At 52.0% G+C, this 23,505-nt stretch overlaps 10 protein-coding genes across 12 annotated transcripts; 4 read left to right on the top strand and 6 right to left on the bottom strand.

The window, feature by feature from the left end:
- Nucleotides 1–340: 340 nt before the first annotated feature.
- On the bottom strand, nucleotides 341–2,525 carry PV09_06627 (uncharacterized protein; the record flags this gene model as incomplete). The annotated part of the gene is made up of 4 exons (XM_016360298.1): nucleotides 341–1,189; nucleotides 1,244–1,978; nucleotides 2,031–2,161; nucleotides 2,326–2,525. The coding sequence occupies 4 exons, from the start codon at nucleotides 2,523–2,525 to the stop codon at nucleotides 438–440; spliced, it is 1,818 nt and encodes a 605-aa protein (XP_016212010.1). The 3' UTR covers nucleotides 341–437.
- A 772-nt stretch (nucleotides 2,526–3,297) lies between these two features.
- PV09_06626 (uncharacterized protein) lies at nucleotides 3,298–6,493 on the bottom strand. Its single transcript, XM_016360297.1, has 2 exons — nucleotides 6,314–6,493; nucleotides 3,298–6,218 (listed from the first exon to the last, which is right to left on the bottom strand). The coding sequence occupies exons 1-2, from the start codon at nucleotides 6,380–6,382 to the stop codon at nucleotides 3,450–3,452; spliced, it is 2,838 nt and encodes a 945-aa protein (XP_016212009.1). The 5' UTR covers nucleotides 6,383–6,493; the 3' UTR covers nucleotides 3,298–3,449.
- Nucleotides 6,494–7,222: 729 nt separating this feature from the next.
- On the top strand, nucleotides 7,223–8,649 carry PV09_06625 (uncharacterized protein). The gene is made up of 3 exons (XM_016360296.1): nucleotides 7,223–7,303; nucleotides 7,362–8,047; nucleotides 8,106–8,649. Exons 1-3 carry the CDS (start codon nucleotides 7,258–7,260, stop codon nucleotides 8,493–8,495), a joined length of 1,122 nt encoding a protein of 373 aa, XP_016212008.1. The 5' UTR covers nucleotides 7,223–7,257; the 3' UTR covers nucleotides 8,496–8,649.
- PV09_06624 lies at nucleotides 8,500–10,592 on the bottom strand. 3 transcript variants are annotated; one of them, XM_016360293.1, is made up of 5 exons: nucleotides 10,201–10,592; nucleotides 10,126–10,149; nucleotides 9,876–10,028; nucleotides 9,515–9,775; nucleotides 8,500–9,429 (listed from the first exon to the last, which is right to left on the bottom strand). In XM_016360293.1, the coding sequence occupies exons 1-5, from the start codon at nucleotides 10,297–10,299 to the stop codon at nucleotides 8,998–9,000; spliced, it is 969 nt and encodes a 322-aa protein (XP_016212005.1). In that variant the 5' UTR covers nucleotides 10,300–10,592; the 3' UTR covers nucleotides 8,500–8,997. The 3 variants fall into 3 exon arrangements, with proteins under 3 accessions (XP_016212005.1, XP_016212006.1, XP_016212007.1); XM_016360294.1 differs by having other exon boundaries at nucleotides 10,126–10,169; nucleotides 10,227–10,592; XM_016360295.1 differs by having other exon boundaries at nucleotides 10,126–10,592.
- A 230-nt stretch (nucleotides 10,593–10,822) lies between these two features.
- PV09_06623 (uncharacterized protein) lies at nucleotides 10,823–11,778 on the top strand. The gene is made up of 2 exons (XM_016360292.1): nucleotides 10,823–11,123; nucleotides 11,205–11,778. Exons 1-2 carry the CDS (start codon nucleotides 11,031–11,033, stop codon nucleotides 11,388–11,390), a joined length of 279 nt encoding a protein of 92 aa, XP_016212004.1. The 5' UTR covers nucleotides 10,823–11,030; the 3' UTR covers nucleotides 11,391–11,778.
- On the bottom strand, nucleotides 11,750–13,449 carry PV09_06622 (uncharacterized protein). Its single transcript, XM_016360291.1, has 2 exons — nucleotides 12,667–13,449; nucleotides 11,750–12,515 (listed from the first exon to the last, which is right to left on the bottom strand). Exons 1-2 carry the CDS (start codon nucleotides 13,403–13,405, stop codon nucleotides 12,220–12,222), a joined length of 1,035 nt encoding a protein of 344 aa, XP_016212003.1. The 5' UTR covers nucleotides 13,406–13,449; the 3' UTR covers nucleotides 11,750–12,219.
- A 2,117-nt stretch (nucleotides 13,450–15,566) lies between these two features.
- PV09_06621 (uncharacterized protein) lies at nucleotides 15,567–18,309 on the bottom strand. Its single transcript, XM_016360290.1, has one exon. The coding sequence runs from the start codon at nucleotides 18,180–18,182 to the stop codon at nucleotides 15,660–15,662; it is 2,523 nt and encodes an 840-aa protein (XP_016212002.1). The 5' UTR covers nucleotides 18,183–18,309; the 3' UTR covers nucleotides 15,567–15,659.
- A 150-nt stretch (nucleotides 18,310–18,459) lies between these two features.
- PV09_06620 (uncharacterized protein) lies at nucleotides 18,460–20,281 on the top strand. The gene has a single exon (XM_016360289.1). The coding sequence runs from the start codon at nucleotides 18,507–18,509 to the stop codon at nucleotides 19,713–19,715; it is 1,209 nt and encodes a 402-aa protein (XP_016212001.1). The 5' UTR covers nucleotides 18,460–18,506; the 3' UTR covers nucleotides 19,716–20,281.
- A 395-nt stretch (nucleotides 20,282–20,676) lies between these two features.
- On the top strand, nucleotides 20,677–22,321 carry PV09_06619 (uncharacterized protein). The gene has a single exon (XM_016360288.1). The coding sequence runs from the start codon at nucleotides 20,801–20,803 to the stop codon at nucleotides 22,247–22,249; it is 1,449 nt and encodes a 482-aa protein (XP_016212000.1). The 5' UTR covers nucleotides 20,677–20,800; the 3' UTR covers nucleotides 22,250–22,321.
- On the bottom strand, nucleotides 21,943–23,367 carry PV09_06618 (uncharacterized protein). Its single transcript, XM_016360287.1, has one exon. It carries the CDS (start codon nucleotides 23,179–23,181, stop codon nucleotides 22,477–22,479), a length of 705 nt encoding a protein of 234 aa, XP_016211999.1. The 5' UTR covers nucleotides 23,182–23,367; the 3' UTR covers nucleotides 21,943–22,476.
- Nucleotides 23,368–23,505: the final 138 nt, after the last annotated feature.

The following is a 23,505-nucleotide window of genomic DNA, read 5'->3' as shown; positions in this document are numbered from 1 at the left end:
TCTTGGCCCAACCCGCAACCTCGCTCACTTTCACTCTCGCGCCTTCTGTCGTGTTCTTCCACGTCCGCGACATCTACCCCAACCCGGCCTTCGGTCAAGCTCCTTTTGGTTTGCAAACATGGTTCCAATCGTTCTCCATCTCGATGGCGTGTCAGACTTCGGTTTCGATACGATCCGAGCACTAGCTGGTCGCATCGAGCATATGTTTTGGCCTGAAACGCGGAGCAGCCACGAGGAAACGTGAGAACGCACATGGGGCGTCGCTATGCTAACTTCTCGCCATTGTTGCACGCAGATCACCGTGGGCTCTGCCACTTTCACATATGTAGTTGCTTCTCCACACAATTCTATCTACAGCTACAGCGCCTGATCATCCACATACAAACGTCTTCAGCTACAGCCGTTTTGTACGGCAAATAGCTAGACGTACGCTTACCCTAGCGGCCCCAAATACTTCGGCGCCTCTCGTCACCTTTCTTGGTATCACCAATGACCTTTCCTTCGACCTTCTGATCCATCTGGTCGAGCTTGTAGTTCTTCATGAGCAGACTAAGTGGAATTATAGGCGCGGCCACAATCACAGCCGCTGTGAGCAACAGCTTCATAGTTTCCTGATATGATCGGTTGATTGCTACGCGTTCTGGTGATCCGACCGGGTACAGCGTGTAGTTACCCGAGTAGTTGATGCTTCCGTAAATGAGCTCAGCACTTCCAACTGAAGCTTCTGGTAAGTATTGGCGGAGTTTTGGTAAGACGTTGCTACTCCAGATCGCGCCTGACACGGCGTTGCCTACTGCACCGCCAACCTCAAGAATGGTGAGCCAGACTGCCGTTGCCAAGGCCACTTGCTGATGAGATGCGGAGGCCTGGACGCCGAGCTGAGTTGGTACGTTGAGCATGCCGCCGCCGATTCCAATGACCAGCTGCGTGCCAATGAGAGTCCCGGTAGATGCACCTTCGTTGCGGTAGTGAAACATGATGCCCATGCCCATCAGGTATATACAAGCTCCAGCGGTAATAAAGTACTTGTAATGAGCGGTATACTTGATCATGAAAGACACCGCTATTGACGACACCGTGGACGTGAACGAAAAGACCTGTGTAATGTGTCCGGCCGCTGCAGTTGATTTGTGCTGCACTATGACAAGGTACGAGTAAAAGTATGGGAAGACTGACAAGTAGAAGGCCACTGTGGAACATCTTAGCGTACAGCTTGGGTTCGAGAATCCGGATATCTGCTTACTAAAATAGAAAAAGGCAATCAGATTGCCTGCGATGACCGTCTTGCTCTTAAATAAAGCTGGCGGGAAGAATGGTCTGGGCGTGAGCCTCTTGGAATTTTCCCAGAATGGAAACAGCAAGAGGAACACGCCGCCGATGACGAGCATTGCAATCATACTAGGCGTTTCCCATCCCCGACTTGCCCGAGGAGCAAGAGTCAATGGAAGGAGAATCAGCGAGATGGCAGTTGCGAAAAGGAGGAGGCCGAATAGGTCCATGTCGTACCAGAAGTTCTTTATTATTTCTAAGGCAGATTTTCCATGCAAGGGGCTTGGTACTGCCAGTCCTTGCCTCTTCGCCCGCCTTTGGTTTAGGAAGAGGATCACTGCAAGTGGAGTGAACACGACCGGCAGAATGATTGCCCACATCCCATAGCCCCAGCGCCAGGTGGTAGTCTCTAGAATGCGTTGAGCCGCCTCCGGGCCTGCCCACACAGTCCAGAGGAATGGAACGTCAAACAAGGTCGAGAAGAGCGCACGATTGAGCAGATCCGTTGTGTCGGCAACAAAGATTTGCTGAAGTATCTGTAGTCCTTGATTTCCGGCTGAGTAGAAGATCTGAGCTCCCGCAAAGGTTTGCACATTTTGACTGGAGGCTTGCATTATGTAGCCGATTGTGTACAGGAGAATTGATGTGCAGAACGATTCCAGACGACCAAAGACATCGGCAATTTTACCCATGGGAGGCTTGATTACGGCTTTAAAAATGATTAGCGCTTCTAAAGCTCGATTCAACCGACGAAAACGTACAGTTGACAACACTTTGAACCACGTAAATAGTCGCAATAAGAGAATGTTCGCCGAACGAACTCGTCGCGTAACTACCCATCACACTCGTAACCTGCACCTCGAGAGATGTGGCATTGGCAATCAACAGCAATCTAATCAGATCTCATCAGCCTCGCTCAGCCTTGTCGACATCGTTACTAGAAACGTCTGGTATGTTGCAATCGAAACAAAGTTTACTATCGATTCTTTACGGAAGAGATTGCTAGTATTTTTTCACACTGGCATTTCTCCTGTTTAGATGATGCGGTGAACTTACGTGACGTAGGCGATAATCAATCCTGTTGAGGTCCATGTCTTGCTGATGGCCTCCAACTTTTTCACGCCGGCTTGAGTCTCACTTACTTGACTCTCAGTATCGCAATCATCATTGATGTTTTCATGACCATGTGAAGATTTAGGTTCTTCAGCCCTTTCATGATTGACCTCGACCTTGTGGTCGTCGTTCAACTTCGACATCTTGTTCGGCGCTTGGTGTCAGCCTCTGCTCACAGCTATTGTGTCCGCAAAGGGAGAAACGACGAGCATAGAAAAATAGAACAACGCAAAGAGTTTTGGAAATGAAGTAGGACCAAAGCGAGGGTTTAAAAACACGAGAAAACGGCGGCGACCATTCTCTGCATCGTTGAACTCGAATGGATGCTCGGCAAGAGCTCCGCTGATCATGGCACAGATGGACTTCTATCAGATCAAGGGCCTCTGAAACTAAAACAAGTAGAGTAAGGCCGCTCGAGATTCCTCTCACATTTTCCACTTGGCGCCAAGGGAGACAAGCAGACTAAACATCACGCTCCGGATCACTGCTACCTCATGGCACATTCTTGGGCTGGACGCCCTGATGCGGACGCTGATGCAGCCATACACGGAGTGGCCGAAAATGCAACCCAAGATTAGATTGATCTTATCAATCTGGGCGTTCCGAGAGTGTGACCCGTCATCCAAGCACTCGGCGTTGCTAGTGTCGCGCAGGCCAAAAAGGACAAAAAAAAAAACTTTTCAGCCTTGCAACGGACAAATTACGTGAATGTAACATGGATTGTTGGCTCTTTTTGGTACTCTAGACCCCCAAGTCTCGTGGCAATAAAAGAAAAAAATCTCGTGGATCTAGTTGGCCCAAAGCTAACCTACGATGTGGAGATGAACAACTTGCCAAATACTGTCGCGTAAATTCTTGCGGAGAAATGATCCGATGCTCGAAAGAACGATTTTGATCAAACCAATATCTAGAAATGAGAGAAAGGAAAAGCAATCATGTCATTTTGTATGCTTGTTACGAAGACACAGCGTCCAATGAACCGCCATTGACCATAGTAAGAATGCTCATCACACATCATAACATATACATCCAATACTTTATTAGAATCTGTGTTCTAAATTTTGACCTCATACTGTAACTTTGCGAAGGAAGTTGACGTACGGTGCGAAAAACAATCCCGTCTTTCCGGCGTATACCCCCCATAGCCAATCGCCGTTGATGTCTTCTGCCTCTCTGATCTCCGCTCCCTTGGGAAAGCAAAGGTCCTTATCCGTCGCGTTTTCCGGGAAGTAATTCCAGCGTGCGTAGAAGACAAGACCGATTCCTCCATCGGGTGGGATGCGGACATGGCCTGCTAAACGCGTCCGGTACTCAGGATCCGCTTCTTGTTCCTGCCCGTTGTCGCCAGTCCATCGCCATTTTCGAGTCCCCACGGAGGTGGTGTTCACGGCATTGTTAGAGCCTTGAGGTTCTTCGAAGAAAGTCCACCCGCCGACCAAGTCGCGGGCCACGACGCGACGTTGGCCTCCGCCGGCATCCTGAAAGCCGATGACAACCATGCGGTGGTTCTGAGGGCATCTGCGCCAGCCTTGCGGGCCGTTGACACTGCTGATCTTTCCCGTGGCCACCAGTCCGTGATAGCAACTCATGCATATGTCGTAATCGCCCCCGTTGCACTGTGGACAATGGAAGCGTGTTACTGACGGCGGTATGGGATTTGTGCACAGATCACATAGAGTATGGAAGGTGAGTGGCTGGAATGGTATGTTTGCAACAGGTATGACAACAGGACCATCGATTATGGAGGCCGACTTTGGCGTAAGCGGCGGTGACGGGTGTTGTTCGGCGTCTGGCCGTGTCGGAGCACTTAAATGGCCATCCACTTGGCTAATACTCGTATACTCGCTCTCTCGGGCCTTCAGAGGCAGAAGTGGATGCGTGCAATGCTTTCCCTGATTCACACAGTCGTTGCAGAATCCCCATTCGCCGTCATTACAAGCATCGCACTTCCAATAACAGTTGTTGGCGAAGGCCGAGCATTGGTCGCAAAACACGCCTTTCTCTAGTCGCTTTGCTGGATCTTCGTACGTGAGCTGTCGATGAGGGCGGTCCGATGTCGGAGAAGGGACAAGTGGATGTTTTGGTCTAACGTAGCGTTGTGCCGTAAAGACGTGTGGCTTCTCTAAAGAACTTGGCGGTTGAGTTTTCGAGTGCATTCGCGACTCGTAGACGCGCATCGCGGCCGATCCAAAGCCTAACCACCCTTGGCAGTTATCCATTCCATGACGGAAGCACGATTTGCAAATATTGTAGGGCTGACTTTCCGTGGAGCATTTGGGACAATTGTAGTGGACCTCAAATTCAATATGTTCCTTTGCGCACTTGCTGCAAGAGATTGATGGCTCGGTGTGCAAGACTGGCCTACTGTGGGCAGATGTAGATGAGGATGAAGATGGTCTCCCAGCAGACGAAGGGAGATTCAATGTGCCAGATCCTGACGAGGAAATACCAAACGGATCTGTTGCTGAATGATTAAGCCCAATGGGAAGTGAAGATGTGCTGTGGTTATGGCTTGTTCGTGGAAATGTGTTAGAGCTGCCCAACCTCGGTGAATGCTGAGGATTGCTGTCGGATCTCTGACGCACATGAGTCCTAAAAGAAGCATGAGACATCTCTGCGTTTCGCGGCGTGGCTGGTGCAGAACCAGGACTTGCTTGTTGCGATACGTGACTGCCCGTAGGTGCTCTGTTCGGATCAGTCGCACTTCGTTCGTTGGACTGTCGTCGCCTGCTCTCCTCTGAAGTAGACACAACGGGTAATATAGGCGCTAGCGTAGGTGATGGCAACGACGCCACACCGCTGTCCATCCTGGCCGTCGCTCGACTATTTCCTGAGCTTCCAGACCGCCGATGACGTGCCTGTCCTTGGTTGGCCGAATCAATAAGTTGCGGATTCGATATTGGAGGTGGTCGAGCATCGCCGGTTCTTCGCCTGTCCGTTGCCCGTGTACCGTTTTCCTCAGTTCCTGGGCGGCTCGACGTTCTCGAACTGGGCGCTCGTTGAGTGTTTCGATCCTGATGCCTGCTACGGTCACGGGCGGCATCTGCCTCCCGACGACGTCGTCTCGCATCTTCCTTCCGCCTCCTGTAAGCTGCAGCGATTCTTTCACTTAGCTCCTCTTCTCTAGTCGCATCGAGATTGCTCAGATCGACGTCGTCCAACAGGCCCTCATCTGCAATCATCCTTGTGATTTCCTGCTGCATCTCTTCTGGGCTCATTTCAGAGACGCTGAGGAGCGATATCAAGCTGGACTGGTGCTCAACCTGTCTTGTACTAGTTTCTCGCTGCGTCGGTGAAGGCAGGTCGGCTTCATTCCTTTCTGCCTCCCGCGAGCGCTCTGTCGAGCGACGTCCTGGACTGCGAGACCCATTGCGACTTCTGCTTCCCCCTCCGACGTGCCCCAGCCCTGGCCTTCTGCTATCCGTGGGCTGTAAAGTGTTTGCCTGCGTTGAGCTTTCTGTGATTCCAGCCTCCCGTAAGCTCATCTGCATGACCTCTTCCATGAGCCTATTATCCTCCTCATCCGGGGGTGGATGTCGCAGCCGGAGCTTTGGCAGAACGTTGTCCCCAGGCTTGTACTTCTCTTCATGTTCGCGCTTGTCCTCTTCTGAGCGCGCCTTATCTGGGTTCTTGCTCAAGTGTTTTTCCAGCCAGTTCATTATCAACGGATAGCGCTTCGTTGTTCGCACTGAGTCGCGGCATGATGGGCAGGTATAGGGATGTATGCTGCGCGCGCTTGCAGCTTGATGAGCGAACCAGTCCTTTAGGCACGCACCGCAAAAAGTGTGCATGCAATCGAGTAGCGTCAGAGGTTGGTACAATATCTGCATACATATCTGTATATTTGTTAATTACATGTTCTGCGAGAGTAAAGATCGGGTAGGTGGGGGACTCTGGAGAGAGAATGACAATGATGCGCTGCACGACATACTGCACAGTTTAAATCCTCACCCAAATCGATGGCAGGTGAGCTTGCCGTTGCTACTGCTCCTTCAGCCATGGCAAAAGCGCTGCAGAGCAAGCTTTCAAAAAATTTGTCGGCCCGGGATCTCGTCTGGGTTCCGTCACAGGTTCAGCTGGGCTAGGCATACGCTGACCGACGTGCTGTAACTCCGCATTACCAGTTGAAAAGCTGGGGGTAAGCTGCGGCGAACAAAGATAACGAAAGGAGTTCCACAAAGTCAGATTGTACTGCTGACTGTAATGAGATTTGATATGTACGAAGAAGATTCTAGTCTACCAAGTATATCTTTTCCGTCCAGACGCCGCACACCTCATTCGAGCAAAGGTTTGGCCACTCAATATTGGCGTCGACAGGCATACGAGGCTTGCATAAGCACTTCACAAATATGCAAGGCGAGCAAGAATTCACACACACACACACACATACACCCATTGGAAAATCAAATTTTTGAAGCAACAAGAGGGAGGAAATTCGAGACTGGCGCAGACAAAATGAGCCTACAGTAAAAATGCCAATCAGAAAAGGCCCGGGTGCATTTGGCACAGAGAATGTCCGTAGGTACTATCTAATGATACACCTTGGAGATTGTTGAAGGTATCATTAGCGAAAAAGACCACGGAGGTCCTTCTTGACAACGGGGAATGGTCAGAAGTTGTAGGGAACACAAGACAGCTGACGATAAGGTTTGTTGCCGTATCAACTTGAAAGAAAAAAAAGGGAAAGAAGACGAGGAGGCAGCGCACGCGAGGGGAAATATGTACTGGACGCACGGGGATGCTTGCTTAGTCAGCAACAGCACGACAGGCGTGCGGTCGGGGAACGAATGCGCTAACCACATTGAAACATTTCTCGATTCCACTCTTTCTTTGCTCATGAGAGAAACGGTTTCCTGATCATCTCCTCCGCATGCCATGAAGGGCTCACGCCATGGTATCAAGTCCCTAATTGGTGGCAATGGTACGAGTGTGTCCAGACTCTCAATGAGATCAATTGGCTAATTCACACGTGCACACAGGGATACCACGCAACGGGCCAGTCTGCTCCTCGTGTCGCAACCATGTTCTCCAGGCCAGACGTGCATCGACAGCAGCTGCGGTAGCTCCGTCTGAGGATGCTACCACCCCAAAGGCAGCGCCGCCCAGACAATCGTACCAGATCCGCGCCGGTGTGGTGCTGTCCCGGCCGCCGCAGATCACGCGCGATCTGACCCCCTTCGAGAAGGCCTTCTTCCTGTACCAGCGACGGCTCAATGAGCGCCTCTCCCTGCCCGCAATGCAATACTTTTACTTCAGGCCCAACTCTCCCGCGATGCTGGACTTCAAGCGCAAGCGACGAGCACGCGGCGGTGTCGCCGCCAGAGACATTGGTGCGTACAATCCGTACGACAAGACGGCCGGCTGGAACGACGAGCTGCTCATGGGCGACCCAATTTGCGAGCCAGAGCATCAGGCCAAGGAGCTGATCAAAGACTCGATACCTCTGCCCAAGGACGACGAGACCGTCGATGGGGAGGCCGGCGTGTCCCAGCAGCAGGACACGGTGCTGACTCTGATGCCGCGGTGGACTGAGGCCGATGAGAAGGGTGATCAGCGAAGCCTGAACAGGCTTCTGCAGCGGACTTTGTATCTGCTTGTGCGGAACAAGCAGGGTCAGTGGACATTCCCTGAGGATGTCCTAGTTGGCAGAGAGAGCCTTGCCATGGTAAGAGAGCAACCGGTTGGCTGCGGGTTTGTCGCACCCTTACTGACTAGGTCCCCAGGCCGCGGAGCGAATCCTCACGCAGTCCGGCGGAGTCAACATGAACACCTTCATCGTGGGCAACCACCCGGTCGGCCACCGAGTCGTCGAGTACCAGGCGCTTGCGGCTGAGCCAAATCAGAAGAAGGGCGCCAAGGAAGCGCAGGAGGAGTCTGCCAAGCAGAAGAAGGAACTGCAAGAGCTTCGTGCAAAGTACAGCGCTCTTGTCGCCGCGGGAAACATGGGCGAGAAGCTCTTCTTCATGAAGGCGCGCATCATGGCCGGCCAGTTTGACCTGGCAGCAACCCAGATGGGCATCACAGACTTCAAATGGCTGTCCAAAGAAGAGGTAGAGAAACAGGTCGACAGCTCATATTGGAGCAGCATCAAGAACATGCTGCCTACCAGGTAAAAGTGGAAGGTGATTATAATGCTCCACTCAAAGCATTTTGTTTTTAGCATCGGGGTCGTGTACCAATATCGTGTGACTGTATAGGAAGTGGAAAGTTTGTATGAGGGGAATCAAGATAGAGGGAAAAAAAATCAAACAGACGTTCAAGTGTACATTGTCTTCAGCATTTTCGTCTTGACGATGTTCTGCACTTTGTGGAGAGGAAAATGGGACACTATCCAGCCTCGTTCCTGTTCATCCTCCAGCTCATATCCCTTGCACACGTCTCCTCATTCCCCACGTCACTGTACGCTCTCACGACGACGAGGGACTGGCAGCAAAGTTTTGGGTTCCGACTTTTTTTCCGCATGCATCAGGTACCTATGCCCGCCAACGCCAGCGCCAAACACTAATGGGAACGAGTCGAAGGGAGGAAGAGGAAAGGAAGCATTCATGCCGTGCAAGAACCCAAAGCACCACGTGTTGAGCGAAAATTTTTCCTCGCCTAATGCAAAATCTTTGTTCAGAACCTCGACCTCATCCTTTGCGTCCTGTACGCTGTGAAACCGACGTAGGCACCCGTGATCACGAAACCGAAGATGATGAACTTTGTGAAGAACCAACCCCACCCACCACTAGAGCTGTCCGAGGAGCTCAGCTTGTTGTTCGTGGGCTTCTTGCTGCGACCCTTTTCCGCGCCGGTGCTGGGACCAGATGAGGGCGCGTACAGATTCCTGGTCTGGACAGATATGAGGTCGTGGTTGTCGGCTAGCTCTCCCGTCTCAGCGCTGAAGCCCAGATACGCGACGCTGGGGATCTTGACGTCCGGTCCGAGTGTGAAGCAATTCTCCCACTTATCCTCGGACTTGTACTGCAAGTCTAGGCTGAGTGACTTGTCCTGGAAGTACGTGAGGCGAAGTTTAGTCGGCTGGTTGGCGTTGCGAATTCCCCGTGCCTGCGAATCGGTTGCGTTAGTGTCTTGCCACAAGCTTGTCGTTCAAAACCATCCCATCTCGTAAGAACGGGGCTTTGTTGCGTACCGAACACCCAGCCAGCTCATTGGCTTTGCCGTCATTCTCCTTGTCGTACGGAGTGTTGCCGTCCCCAAGCATGGCCATCACATAAGGGAACACTACGCCTGGCCTGTTGTTCTTGTACGTGTCGATGAAGATGCCTAGGCCCTCGAACCTATCTTGGAAGCCAAACACCCTGCCACCTTGAGCCCGCTGCTTGGTGAGCCACATGGCCATGCCGTCGCCATAGAGACTGCCAGTGCCGGTGATCTTAAATTCGACTTCAATCTAAAGCGAACAATCATGTTAACATGTTGCCGTCCCCGGTTCCCTCTGTTCCTGCGGGAGAGAAGCAGAAGAAAGAGAGTTCCGTGTGCGTGATCCATACCTCCCAATTTGTGGCTGTAAGAGGCACACGGCTGAAGATCCAGCCTGATCGCGAGCCAATGTCACCCGTGAGCCTGATATACTTGTCCGTCCGTATGACGGTATCGCCGCCGTAGTCGAACCATCTGTTCTGCATGTCCGAGTCCAAGAAAGGCTACAAAGGGTAGAATCGACAAGGTCAGCGAGCGTTCGAACAATCATGGAGCGCCCAGACGAGAACGCCGTGATAGGTAAGGTGCTTTTTAACGTACGACTTGCAGGCTGTGCGTGCGAAGCTGGACCTGACTTAGCGCTCCTATTGACAGGCTCCATCAGTTCATGCATACCGGTATGCTCTTCACATCATCCTGACCGGCGACAAGCGAGGAGCACAGCAAGGCGCAAAGCCATGCTAACCGGGCTGCTCCAGCGAACCACGTCATCATTGTTATCGTGCGTTCCCTGACTTTGGAGATGCGGTCCAGCCAGTGAAGCACGGATGCAAAGAGCGACCTGGGGAGACAAGGAGAGAGGCGAGAAGGAGGGAGGTAAAGGATATATGTATTAAGTACAAGGGAACAAAAGAAAGAGAGCCCGCAGGCAACGTGGAACTGAAAGGGAGAGCGAAAAGAAAAAAAAAAATCAACCACTGCTGCGATCCAAGGCGGAGAGGAGTCAAGCCTTTTGCGTTGTGCGACTTCTAGGAGGGAAGAAAGCTCCTGGGGAATTTCGTCGTTTGACCACCTATGCTAAGTCTGAAGCAGCGCGCCCCAAGCTAAACCTTCCACACGCGCCGCACGAACGAGTAAGACACAGGGCCCAGCGGAAGGGGCGGGGGTGCGCCGTCTTTCATGGCCCCCTCCCCTCTAAACCGTCCCCGGCGAACCTCCGTCCCAATGCGGAAGGCCCGGTACCTGTTTGATGACCCAGAAAAAATTCGTTCGCAGAGCTCAGGTTTACCCCGGCCGTGCCGCCTTTACCCAACCACCACCATCGCGAAGTCGACGTCAAGCTTATCTGCCCTTTTCGTTCTCGCCTCCTCCATCTCTGCATCTCGAAGCATCCCCGCGCGACAGTTTCGCCTACCTCCGTCCAGACAGTCGGCGGACGCGTTTCCACCTCTCAATTGCGACAAAACAATCCCTCTTCCTCACGACCACATCATCACCCGGCAGCCATGGACGCCTCAGCATCCGCCGATCCCAAGACGGCCATCATGAACGAGGTGCGCCAGCAGTCCGCCGTCATAAACGCTCGTCAGTTGATTGAGGTACCTTCGACTCTTTTCTCCAATTTGTGTTTTCTTTCTTTAATTGCCGTGTCCTGACGCCAGCTTGTTTCTCCCTAACAGAAAATCAATGAACACTGTTTTGACCGCTGCGTTCCCAAACCGGGAACGTCCTTCTCGAGCGGCGAGTCGTCGTGCATCTCGGCCTGCATGGAGAAGTACATGAACGCATGGAACGTGGTCAGCAAGACATACGTTGGCCGGTTGCAACAGGCGCAGGCCGCTGGCCCCGGTGCGCTCACCTTCTAGACAGAGCCGCTGTTCCGCATACCATCATTTTGGTTATCACACTCGCTGGAACCCTAGACAGAATGGATGGAAGGGGCGTGAAAAGCCGTGTAAGATGAGGGGATACGGTCAATGCTAGGGACTGCAAAGGATACGCCGGAGCTGACTTTCATCTCTTCACTCGGTTTTTTCTTGGGTCCAATCAGGAATAACATCTGTGTATCATATAATCCGAGGCGGTTCCAGGATGGACAGCATCATTTGGCACACTGTATAAATAGAAGGAAGAGAAATAGACGCGAAAGTTACGATTGCACGCAAACACGGCCGGCGCTTTAGCTCCTAGCGCACGCCGATAGAGAACCAGACGTACGTGTTGGTAGTTGTACTTGCTTTTGTTCATTCCTACGTACCGCTCTTCTGCGTGCGTGAGCAGACCTGTCCCTGTCTGTATACTACTGTTGGGGGGGACATTGTCCATACCCTCACGCCAACATCACGTTAGTGCTTGCGGGACTTTGTATGTCCACCTTTATTTTTCCACTTCCACAGTACACCCCAAAAAAGATCATCTTGTTTCTCCACGCTTGGCCCTCGCGGTGGACTGGATGAAGGACAAAATGCACACACCCGCATTCCCATGCAGAAAATAAACAACATACATGCAGATATCTATGTTTAAATGGTTCATTCAGTCCACCGGAAGCACGTCCATGTGTATTATGAGGTTGGTGGCGATGCAGGTGAAGCACATAGCATTCGGACCACCGAATTTGCTTCACCGACACCATGTGGAAAGGAAGCGGAGAAAGAGTCATTCGGGAGAGGATTGATAATAGACTCTAGGTGCTCAAGAATCGTCGTCGCTGTTTTTCCTTCTCTTCTTGCCTCCGCCGGTGGCACGTTTCTTCTTCGCTGGGGCAATGCTGCCACCGTCCATAGCATCGTCGCTGTCCTCGTGTTTGTCTGCAGTCTTGGACGGGGCCTCAACGACCTTGCTTACAATCTCCTGGAGGTAATCGAATTGATCGTCCTCGAGCACAGCTTGTTTGAGGTGGGTGGCAAGCACGCGTTTCGAGCCGCGGCTCCGAGCTTGGGCGGCAGCTTTGGTGACAAGCGAAATCATGAAGAGCTCGAGTGCTTTGGCTGTGAGTCATAAGAGGCAATAGATTAGCGTGATTGATTCAATACGGCAGGAAGAAGTTGAAAAGGATTTTTTTTCTATAAAACAAAATGAGGGAGAAAGATTGAGATGAGAGAAAGTCAAGGAAGGAGAGAAAAGGAAGAGTAGACGTACAGACGGCGACGGGCGTCACCTGCGCAACTTTACCAACGTCCTCGTCGGCCTGCATGATGCGTTTTATGCGAGCGACGGGGAACTTTGTGCGCACCTCGATGCCCTCCTTAACGCCGGGGGCGTTGTTCTCGTACTCAGCGCCGCCCGCGTCCTCCTCCTCCTTCTTGGCTTTCTTGCCTCCCCGCACGGCTGCTGGCATGGCGGCTCCACTGGAATCCTGATGGGCACTATGGCTTTCCTGCAGTTTGACCTCGGAAGAATGCGGATGCTGCGGAGGGTGGCCCTGGCGGTGAGGTGCGGGAATAGGAGCGCCGTACGGAGCGTGTTGTGGAGCAGTCGCGTTTGCGAAATAGGGATTGAAGGGCTGTGGTGGTGGATGGCTAGGCGACTGAGAGGTAGGAGCAAAGTGCTGATTGTAGTAGCTCAACGGCTGGGGAGACGAGTGCAAGGTATGTGCTTGCGATGCCTGCTGCGAATCCAATGGTGGATATTGCCGTGGCGATTGAGCTTGTGGTTGCGGTTGTGGTTGACCTGGTTGTGGGTAACTTCGATGGGCAGAAGGCGTTAGGAGCTGGGGTGGGAAGCCGAAGGGCGACTTCAGGTCACTGGTAGGAGTGAAAGGCGAAATGTGTGGAATAGAGCCTCTGTACTCCCTGTGCTGAGGGTGGGGCTCAAATTGGTCTGCAGCCGTGAGATCTGGGGATTGCGGCGCGTAGGTTGCGTCGTCGGTATCCGCCATGCAGGTGAGATCAAGTAGAAGCCCTTTTTATATTGAACTGGGGGGTGGGGGGAGGGGGTGGTTGTAGCGGTGGTGGTAGAGGGAGCTAAAGCTTTGCCTAGGCCGTGCGCGGTGGCACACACTAGTCCAGGCAATACTGCCTTTTTTTCTCGTTCTGGTGGGCAGACAACGAAGAATCTGGTCTTTGTTCGCGTCTGCGTGGGACCCGCGCGTGTGCTGGAAGGCGCAACGATATCAACGCTGTCTTTAGAAAAAAAAAAAAAAAAGGGAAAAAAAAATTCCGGATGCTTTTTCGTACCGCGGCCGACTAGGGTAGCTTTTATTGGTTTCTTTGCTTCGACTTTTTTTCAGACGATGATTAGGGGCCCGCTGGCAAGGCTGACACATGGGAAGCGCACACAAAAACGGGACGCAACGCGTCTACGAACAGTCGGCGCCCGCCCAGGCGAGCAAAAGTCTTCTAGCGCGGAGCGAATGACGCCTCTGGCCTCTGTTCATGTGCTTCCGACGCCGTTCCTGCGTGTGTCTGCTCGCGCGAAGGACAGCTTCTCACGATCAAACTGAACGGCGTGGCTCTGGTTTGTCCCGTTCAGCGTGGCGGCTAAGATCAACAGGGGAATGCTGCCAAGGTGCAAAGCGGCAGCGGCGTTGCAGTGTCAAGATGCGAATCGGTGTCGGCGTCCGTGTCAGCGTCAGCGTCGGAAGCGGCGTCCGCGTCAGGCGTGAGGGTTGGGTGCTGGTGGCGACCCAGGAGCACGGGCGAGGAACGCAGGAGGAGCGGCCGTGGCACAGGCAGGCGCTCGGCACCTCAAATACTCGGGCGGGCAGGCTGCTCCTGGGCCCCGAGCCCGCCCCTGTCGGACGTTAGCAAGCAGCTCAAGGCCGTGCGACATGACTGTTCGCAGTGCCACTGAGCCTGGCTTCGTCCACAGCATCCCAACCTCGTCCTGAGGCCCAGTCAAGCCACACACGCGCACACCCACAAATCCTCCTCGCATTCGTGACTTGGCGCTCTGCCCGGCTCATGCTTACTTAATGCACTTGCCAGCTTGCCCGCCCCGAACCTGGCCGCGCTAGGCTAGCCTGCAAAAGCCGGCCGCTGTGTGCGCTCTGCTTCCTGCTTTCTTCCCTTTCGTCGCCGTTATCAGCGGTACGTTGCGTGATGAAAAGAGCTTGTCCTGAGAGCAGCTGGCCTCCAGCTCAGCTTTGGTCTGACCACGCCTCTTCGCGTCGCCTCGCAGAAGGTCTGGAAACCGCCTTTCCCCTTCCGCGGAGAGGAGGCTGGGGTCCTGCCTTGGTGATACTGCGTACGCATCGAAGAGTGGCCTCTAAGACGGACAGAATACTTGATCTAATCTGATGACTCCGCTGACGGCTATCCCCCTCTGTATGTTGATCTTTCGCTGTTGACTGTGTCTTGACGTGTCCTCTCGCGTCCAGTGCGGCGAGCGAAAGGAACCTCCTTTGTACGTGCGAGGCCCGACCACACGTGCTCGACATGACTGACCTTTGTCTTTGCCTTACCTTGGGTAGTTCAAGTTCCAAGCTCTGTCCTGCTGGCACTGCGTGCCTGTCTGACCGTACGGCTAATCTTGCCCCAAAGCCAGCGCTGTCCTTCTAATATTGCCCATTTGCAAGTTTCGCCCGCAGCACCCCATTTTCCACGTTGATTTGCATCGGACACGTCGTCGATATGCGCGCGCGCTTCTTACCAATTGCAAGCGTAGGAGCTGTCCACAGTTTCCGTGACGACGCAAAAGAACCTCCAAGGCGTGTTTCCAGCCCGTCAGGACAGATTGGTCAACGAACTCTTCTAACGCGACGCGTGCTGGATTCGAACTGTGCTAGGCAGAGTCGCACATGAAACAATTGTGCTTCCATGGTTTCAAGATTCTGGTGCTAGTTTTAACGATGCGTCGCCCGTTTGTGCGCACTTGTACTGCGATCTGTGCTGATCGTATAGGGCATTTCTTAACGACCATATTGAAATCAGAGCAGCTAGTACGTGCAATTTCCAACCCACCTGATGAAGCTTGCATGCGTGTGCTCTGATGCTTGGCTGGCTCGTAGCGTCATGGCAGCTTCGGCATCATCTGTTTTCTTTGTACAGGCGAGGGAGGGGCCAATTACGAGCGGGCAGTAGCGAAAAGTTACGGTCCCATGCTAAAAATGCTTTCTTGTTGCCATTCGGAGTGCCGAAAAAAAATTGCTAGTCAATAGTACTTTGCTCTCTTAGCCCATCTTCTTCCTTCAGTCAACCGGCGATTAGAGCTTGGTTCTCCTGGAACTTATTCACTCCCTTCTTGATCTCCGCCACGATCTCCGCAGCTTCACTGGCACTGACCGCCTCGAAGTCGTACCTCTTAGACTCCCTTTCCTTGTACACGACCAGCCTGAACGTCTTAGGATGTCGCCTGCTGACTTTACAACCCACCACGCTCGAGAAATGTATCGTCGTCACCTTTCCTGTGCCCTCGAACAATTTTTGGTTGGTAGGATGGTGCTCAGATGAGGATGGCATGATGTGAATATACTCTCCGTCTAGGGCCAAAATCCGAGACGCCTCGCGCGCGAATGACATAGGTTGCTTGCGCAGAACGTTGTAACGCTTATAAGTCGCGTTTCCGGACAGTGCTGCCAGAGACTCGAAGCGTGATGCTCCAGGCAAAGTCGTTGCGGCAGCTAGTGGCCCTGCTTTTTTGCCGCCCTTCTTAGGTGTTCCGCCAGGCCCAATGAAGAGCGGTGCGTTCGGGGAGCTGCTACCTGGTGACCCAGCGAGGCCGAACACCCCGTCTCCGACGAAGCGGCGTCGCACGAGATCCAGATCGGTGCGATCGCCCAGTGCCTCGAGGGTCCGGTCCGGCGGCGCAACAACGGTACTTCCGCTTACCTTCAGCACATGCAGAGCTTTCTCGACACCAAGGCGCTTGCAGACAGCGTCGAACACTTCAGCAATGTATGTATCCGACGTAACTTCGATCTTCGTGCTACGTGTGAGGAAATTCTCGTCAGTATAGTGAATAGTGAGAGCCTTCGGCGCCCCCGATCTCATAGCCGCAGTCGATGTTGGGGCGGCAGGAGCGTCCATAGGTGGTTTAGGTGGTTCATGTCGCAAGGACGGTGCTGGTGCGAACGAAGGACCTGTGATCGGATTTCGAAACGAAACTGGGGTTGGTGTCGTAGAAAGTGCTGGCTGAGCACTAGGGGCGTTAAGACTGGCCTGCGATGCAGGTGCTAAGGACGAGGTTTCTTCAGTCATGGCCAAGGCCTCTGCAGCTTGCTTGCTGTACTCGGGCGTCTGTCTTTCGTTCTCTTGAAACTCACTCTCGCTAGCTTCTACCAGACCAAATTCATCCCACGGCTTTTCTCGAGACCGTCCTCTTGCAGGGCGGTTGTTGCTAGAGGTGAATTCGGTCATTGGCCGTGTTCTAGCTAACGCGGGGAAGTCGTAATCGACTTCGTCATCTTCTATCATGCGAAAGTTCCAACAATTTACGTTCATCTTCTTCGCGCTAATGGGGGGTTCGAGCTTCTCTTCTCCATATCTGTAAAGAGCGAAGCCAATTGCCTGAGCCACGGTTACGGGGCTGCCACCATCTCCGAAACGCTTCAAGAGAATCTCCATGGGTTTGGTGGGTTTTGATGATGAAGGGACATAAATTTTAATATACAACGGGTTTAGGTCTGCTTTGGCTGAGAGCGTGGCAAATCTGTCGAAGGGGCTCACTGGTGCTTTGTTCTTCGCTTTCAAGGCAAGTGTAAGAGCGCTGACCGGCGCTACTACACTTATCGGTCGTGGTGGTGGCAATGCTTCCATGGTAAGAGATGATTGCTGAGGGATTCTAGGTTTCCTGGGCGACGAACTCCCAGGTGTGGCAATAACAGGTATACTAGTAAGTTTCCTGGGCAAAGAGTCGAGAGCATGAGCATCAGCCAGCATCGAAGTGGAGTCAGCCGTGCCTTCAAAATCAGAATCTAATGAGCTGTCCGACTCTCCTCCTTCGTCAACACTTCCAAGCTCCTCATCATCACCTTCACGCTCGTCTTCCTGAATACGCTCGGAGACAAGCACGCTAGCTTTAGCCGTTTTCCTTGAATTGACCTGTTTCCGCTGGAAGTACGAAGCATCGAGCTCGTTCTCTGAAGAAAGTTCGCTACTAGTTGTTGTGTCCTTGCGCGGTCGCCCTCTGAAGACATCATTGGCACCCAACGAGCCTCGACGCAGCCTGCTCTCTTCCCCAGGCTTGGAAGGTGATGTTACCAGTAGCGACGGACCGTCCATGTGGTTCGCACTGCGCAAAGGCGACGATCCAGCCCTAGTTCTCACGGGCATTTTCGCGAACTTAATCTGATTGACTGGCCTATTTTCCGCCTCTTCATCGCTCTCATCGCTCAGATCACTGCTGTCATCTTCCTCCAATTGCTCCTTTCGTCGCTTCCTTCGTGTCCGCAGATCTGGTCCTACTGTTTCATTGCTCAGAGCACCACCTGTAACCATGCCCCCTTCCTCCTCATCTTCTCCGAAATCAGCGCCAGGCACTCCAGCAGTCCGCGGAGCCTGAAAGTATTCGGCAGTGATAGCGGTAGGGATAGGTGGTGAGTACGTGCGCTTTATGTCAGCAGCGTTAGGTACCCATCCTGCCGCGCGGAATGCGGCATCGTTCAGGACAGTGGTGTCGACCGAAATCAGGCGCTCGCCAACACCGTCCTTGATGTGGGAGAGGTACGCAGTTCGCAACTGGTACAGAACGAAATCTTCGTTCTGAAGGAGTGACATATCGAAATAGAATGTATTATCGCAAAAACAACCGATAACAACTCATTGCGTTCAATTCGAAAACAGACCAGCTGCCTTATGCGAGGGCGCAGGAGTACATGGTGTAGGTGACCTAAGACGCTTGCGGTTGTTCACTTGGTGCCAGAATCAGTGAGTGCATCGAGCCACGCGGCGGGGGGTCCACGACTGGTCCCACTGGAATTATACGCTAAGCCCGCCACATACTAACTTCTATCCAACCATGGGGCGGCCTCGTCATTGAGCCAGCACTTTTCGCCATCTACAATATTTCACCGAATTCTCATTCAGCACAGTCAGACGACCATGGTTCTTGTAGGGTACTCGGACTCCGAAAGCTCGGATAATGAAGCACCGCCTGCACCGCAGCCTGCAGCAAGGCCTGCAACAAAATCAACTCCGATGTTTGTGGATCCAGGCACAAAGAAGATAAAAGTCAACTTGTCCAGCCTGAGTACAGAAGCAGACAAGGATGAAGAGGCGGGAAGCGATGATAGGCCGACAAAGAGAAAACGAACAGGAGGTGGACTAAACATAAATGCTTTCCTTCCACCACCGAAACAGCCTGCGAAACCGCTTAACAATGAGAGCACGTTCGCTGCGAAAAGGGCCGCCGGGAGAGGGCTCGGTAGCGGCGTGAACTTGAAAACTGGTGCAGAGCCTGCATTCACACGAACAGAGATGTCTTCGACAAGTTTGGATTTGGATGGCGAGCCAAAGGATATCAAAGAAGTCATTGCAGAGCTTAGGAGGAGCAGACAGCCAGCAAACACATCAGAGGAAGTAGCCTCTGTAGTGGGTTTACCACAGATTGGCGAAAAGGAGGTGAAGCTTGTTGGAAATCCAATGCGTTTCAAGCCAAAGTCTGTCGCGAGAGGACCGATCAAAAAGAAAGCAGCAGTACCCAGAGCTACTACAGCAGCATCTGCCAATAGCACTACGGATCCAATTGGTACAACTTTTGCAAGTTCTTCGATTACTAATAGTACGTCACAAACCGCACCTCCAGCGAAGTCCAAAGTCTCGCTTTTCTCAATTGGGAAGGAAGAGAATGAGCCGGCAGTTTCCAACGAACCCGCATTGGAAGATGACGCGGAAGTTCCAGCAGCTCCCGAAGAGGCCTACAGCGGCGGTGAGCAGTTGTATTCTCGTCAAACTTACGATACGTCCACTGGAGCAAAGTCCGCAGCAGCAAGCGCAGTGGACGGGCTCAACCTCTCGGCCTCAGAGATGCGTCAACTATTCGGGCGCAAGGCTGGCAAGAATGGCGGCTTTCCTGATCTCTCTAGCGTCAAGGTGATCAATTATAACGCAGATGAACAGTATGCTGAGAATGAGGAGTTAAGAGCCAGGGGTGAGCTTGTACAGCACAACCCTGTGCGTGGAATTGCACCTGGAAAGCATAGCTTGAAGCAACTGGTAAACGCTGCAGCAACGCAGGCTGATGCGCTGGAAGAACATTTCGCGATGGGGAAGAGGAACCAGCGGGAAGCTGGTGCTCGGTATGGTTGGTGAGTGGCAGAACGTGATAACCGCTGAGTATCCATAGTCGATGATCTCGGCTTCCAGAAGTTCCTGCGATACTGTGCATGATCTGAAGATCCAGAAAAACGAGTATCTGGTTCCGTATAAGCCTTTATATGGGAGTGTGCCTGTGTGGTGGAGATATGTCAAGATTTCCTTACTCCAACTCTAAATCCACGACAATTCTGATCCAGAATTTGTGGTTCAGAGAGCATAAGTTTCGGTCCCTCCTCTTAGGCTCCCTCTCGTTATCTGGAGAGTGAGGCGGAGTGCTGATCACTCGATGTTAGCCATCGGAGACAAGAAGTCGAGAACACTAAGCTTGTTTGCCTGCGAGATCATCGGCATCTAATTCAACACGTTTGCCAAATGCTTGTAAATCATTAGCTTCCATGACTTTGCCCACGTGGTAAGAAATCTATGAGTAGACCATGAACAATAATGAGGCGGGAAGCAGGAGGGTCAGTAGCACATAATATCAGCGAACATAAACCAACTATATAGTGAAAGGTTCTCTTGAGCACGAAGAGTACCGAGTGAGAAAGCATAAATCGCAGCAGATATGATTTTTCTCTGTATAGATTTTCACTCTAAGTCGACTCCGCAAAGAGCTGCTTATCAAGGACTGAATGTTAAATACCATCTCATCATGCATTGTGTTATGTACGTTTGTGGACTAATAAGAAAAAGACGAGGAGATGGGTCGTAGCAGCTAGACTAATGATGTGGAGTATGGAACGCAACCTTTCCCAAAGGACTAATGGAGCCAAGCTTGTATATTGAGCCATGAAATTGATATCCTTTGTTTGAAAACCGTCTTCAGTTATCGCAGTTCTATAAGGCGTAGACTGAATGTCAACAAAGAGCTATAAATTGCCGAGAATAGTGCCGTAGCATCAACAGCTTCGGGTCTCAAGGGTACATCAGCGTCACCCGTCTGGGACAAAGTAATCTACAATCCACTTTCCTAAACAGACAGCAAGACGCTTCAGGGTGATGAATCATGTTGTCCCGTCGTGCCGAACCTTCATTCTGGACAGGGGAACTGCAACTCAAACCGTCGGTGCCGTCCACTCATGTCTCTAAAACTCTGCCACGATATCCTTTTTGAAATAGCTAGTCATCTCGATCCTCTGGACTGTGTCCGAGACCATGATATATTGAATCCTTCCGAAGCTCTGCGAGAACGACAGGAAACGATCTTGAGCCTGTGCCTCGCGTCCAGCTCCTTTTTCGACGTCTTTGGTCCTCTTCTACGACGCGTGGTCGTTGACAATGGATCTAGTATAAGGCGATCAAAACTCATCCTTCATTACCTGGAGAATCCTGGTGAAGCTGCACAAGTTCGAGGCCTCTGTGTGTGCCCATCTACACTAGTCTCGGGTAACATAGAGCCGGAGCTCTTCGCACAACCTGTCTTTGAGCAATATGTCAGCGAGCACGACCTTTCATTCCCTATTAGAGCTCTAGGTATTTTGTTGAGTCTACTACCAAACCTCGAGGCTCTTAAGCTATCTGTACAGGTTCACCTCAATGTAGACCATCAGGATCTGCTCAACTTGTTTTCAAAAGCAGTCACGAGTCGATCATTGCTCCCGAAGCTCAAATCGGTTTCCTTGTACTACGCAAACAAAAGCCAACATGGCTTTGATCCTCGTGGCATTGAGCGCATGCTCTGCTTGCCTAACATCGACGAGATCAGCGCCCGTGGGTTTTACACGGATAAAACTAATCTACTACGAGCTGGCCAGTGGGCATATCTTCCGGGCTTGCGAACTTCCAACGTCACGGTCATCCGCTTGCTCTCCTGCGACGTAGATACGGTGTTTTTGGACCGCATTGTACGGGCTGCAAAAAGCTTAAAAGAATTTACTTATCAATGGCCAAGCGAATGCTTTGCAGAAGCAACATTCAACATCCTGCAATTCGTATCTAGTCTTTCGGAACATCGCAGAACTTTGAAAAAAATTACCTTCGATGCGAGCTTAACCCGCTGTTTTGACGGTTCTGGTCAGACGATTATGCCAATCGGATCGTTTTCATCTTTCGAGAGGCTTGAGCATTTGGAAATGCCCGCCATACTCTTGACAGGCAAAAGACAGACCCTGACAGACTTCAGGTTGACGGCTGACAATCCGCGTCAAGATGAATACGGAATGCAACTGAGAGAAAGGACGACTGAGGAATTCAAAACTGCAGAAACTCGGCGACATGCTGATTCGGCGTGGCAAGAAATAGATTGGGATGCTTTAGTTGGCCTTCTACCTGATTCAACTACAACACTGGTCGTTCAATGTCCAAACCTGACAAGTGACTTGGTTGGGCCGGCTAAGTGGCTGCAACATTTCGCATTGACCAGGCTGCCTCATCTGGCTAATCTTCACAAAGTTGATCTCTCCAGCTGGAGTCCTCAGCATCTTCAGGTTTTGTTTGAAGTCTGCGGTTTCCACAACGTCCAGCATCTGTTCGCCACACACTCCTGCACGTTGAAACTACCGGATGATTACATTTTTCTGCGAGACTGAAAAACATTTCAGTGGGTGATAAGGAGGGCAAGACCAGCTCGTAGTCCCATTTAATAATGTTAAATCCACAGCGAGAAATCATGTCGGTTTTGTGTGATTGTTAAAAGCGCGTCAGCAGTAGAATGGCGGCCTGCAGTGACCGTGCGATTATCTTGGAAATCAAATATTCATCTCGTAGAAAGGATATGAAAACTTCATCCAACGTGGGGAATATCCCACTTTCGAGGCTAATCGCTCGCCTGCGATCGTTCATAAAGGCAGTATTCAAATTCCGTTTCCCCTTCTTCAATTGTGCCCTCGTCCACCTGCTCACCAATGTACGTCGTGAGCTCGCTGTTGCTCTTCCGATGCCAGCCTAGTTTTTCAGCAGCTTCGCTGTCCAGTGCCAGGGGGAAAAATGTATCGCATTCGAAATCGCTGTGGATACGGGTAAGAAGCACACGGTTCGCTATTCCACCTGGAAGCTCAAGTGCGCTCCTATACACATTTGCTCCTCCTATTACAAAGACACGCGCCACTGGTGGGAGATCTAGCATTGACTTGTTGTTCGCATCGGCCCTAAGAGTCTGTAGCAGATTCAAAACATCTTCCCAACTCTTTAGCCATAATGCACCATCGATGAATTTGTGTTCGCCTGCCACTTCAGCACGGCTTGAAAGGACGATGTTGAGGCGATCCTTCAGCGGTCGAAATTTCTTTGGTATGCTGTCCCACGTTTTACGGCCCATTACGACAGCGTTTTGCACCTTACCGGGGCCGCGCAACGTGAACTGAGGCGGCAGACGCGTGGTGACGCGTGCAAAGTACTGCATTTCTGCTCTGAGTCGCCATGGTAACGTTCCGTTTCTGCCGATGCCCAAATTCTTTGTTGCTGCCACGATGAGCGTGAGGTTGGGTGCTTTGTTCGAGGGCATTTTTGCCGCTTCAGACATATTTGGAATTGATGCTTCTCTTGTGCGCTTTCAGGTATACGACTAATCAAGCCCACCCAGCGCGATCCGACGCGGACGAAATTTCGATGTAGCGGAGCGCCGAACACGGAAAAAGCGATGACGTCGGAACTAGGGATACATCTTGCGTCGCTTCGTTCCGTTCGCTTGAGCCTCACATCGCGAGATCATTTGTATTCGACCAGGGATCATATTAGCGTCAGACGAGGAGCTTGCCGATCATATTGCGTCTGCCACCGGCAGTGCACGAACAAGTTATGCAAATCTTGATGGAACGCCTCGGCTTGTCGCTATTTTTGTCGTGCT

The sequence above is a fragment of the Verruconis gallopava genome, assembly GCF_000836295.1.
Source record: "Verruconis gallopava strain CBS 43764 unplaced genomic scaffold supercont1.23, whole genome shotgun sequence".
Lineage (NCBI taxonomy): Eukaryota > Fungi > Ascomycota > Dothideomycetes > Venturiales > Sympoventuriaceae > Verruconis > Verruconis gallopava.
Note: the sequence above shows the minus strand (reverse complement) of the source record. Positions and strands in the feature narration are given on the sequence as shown.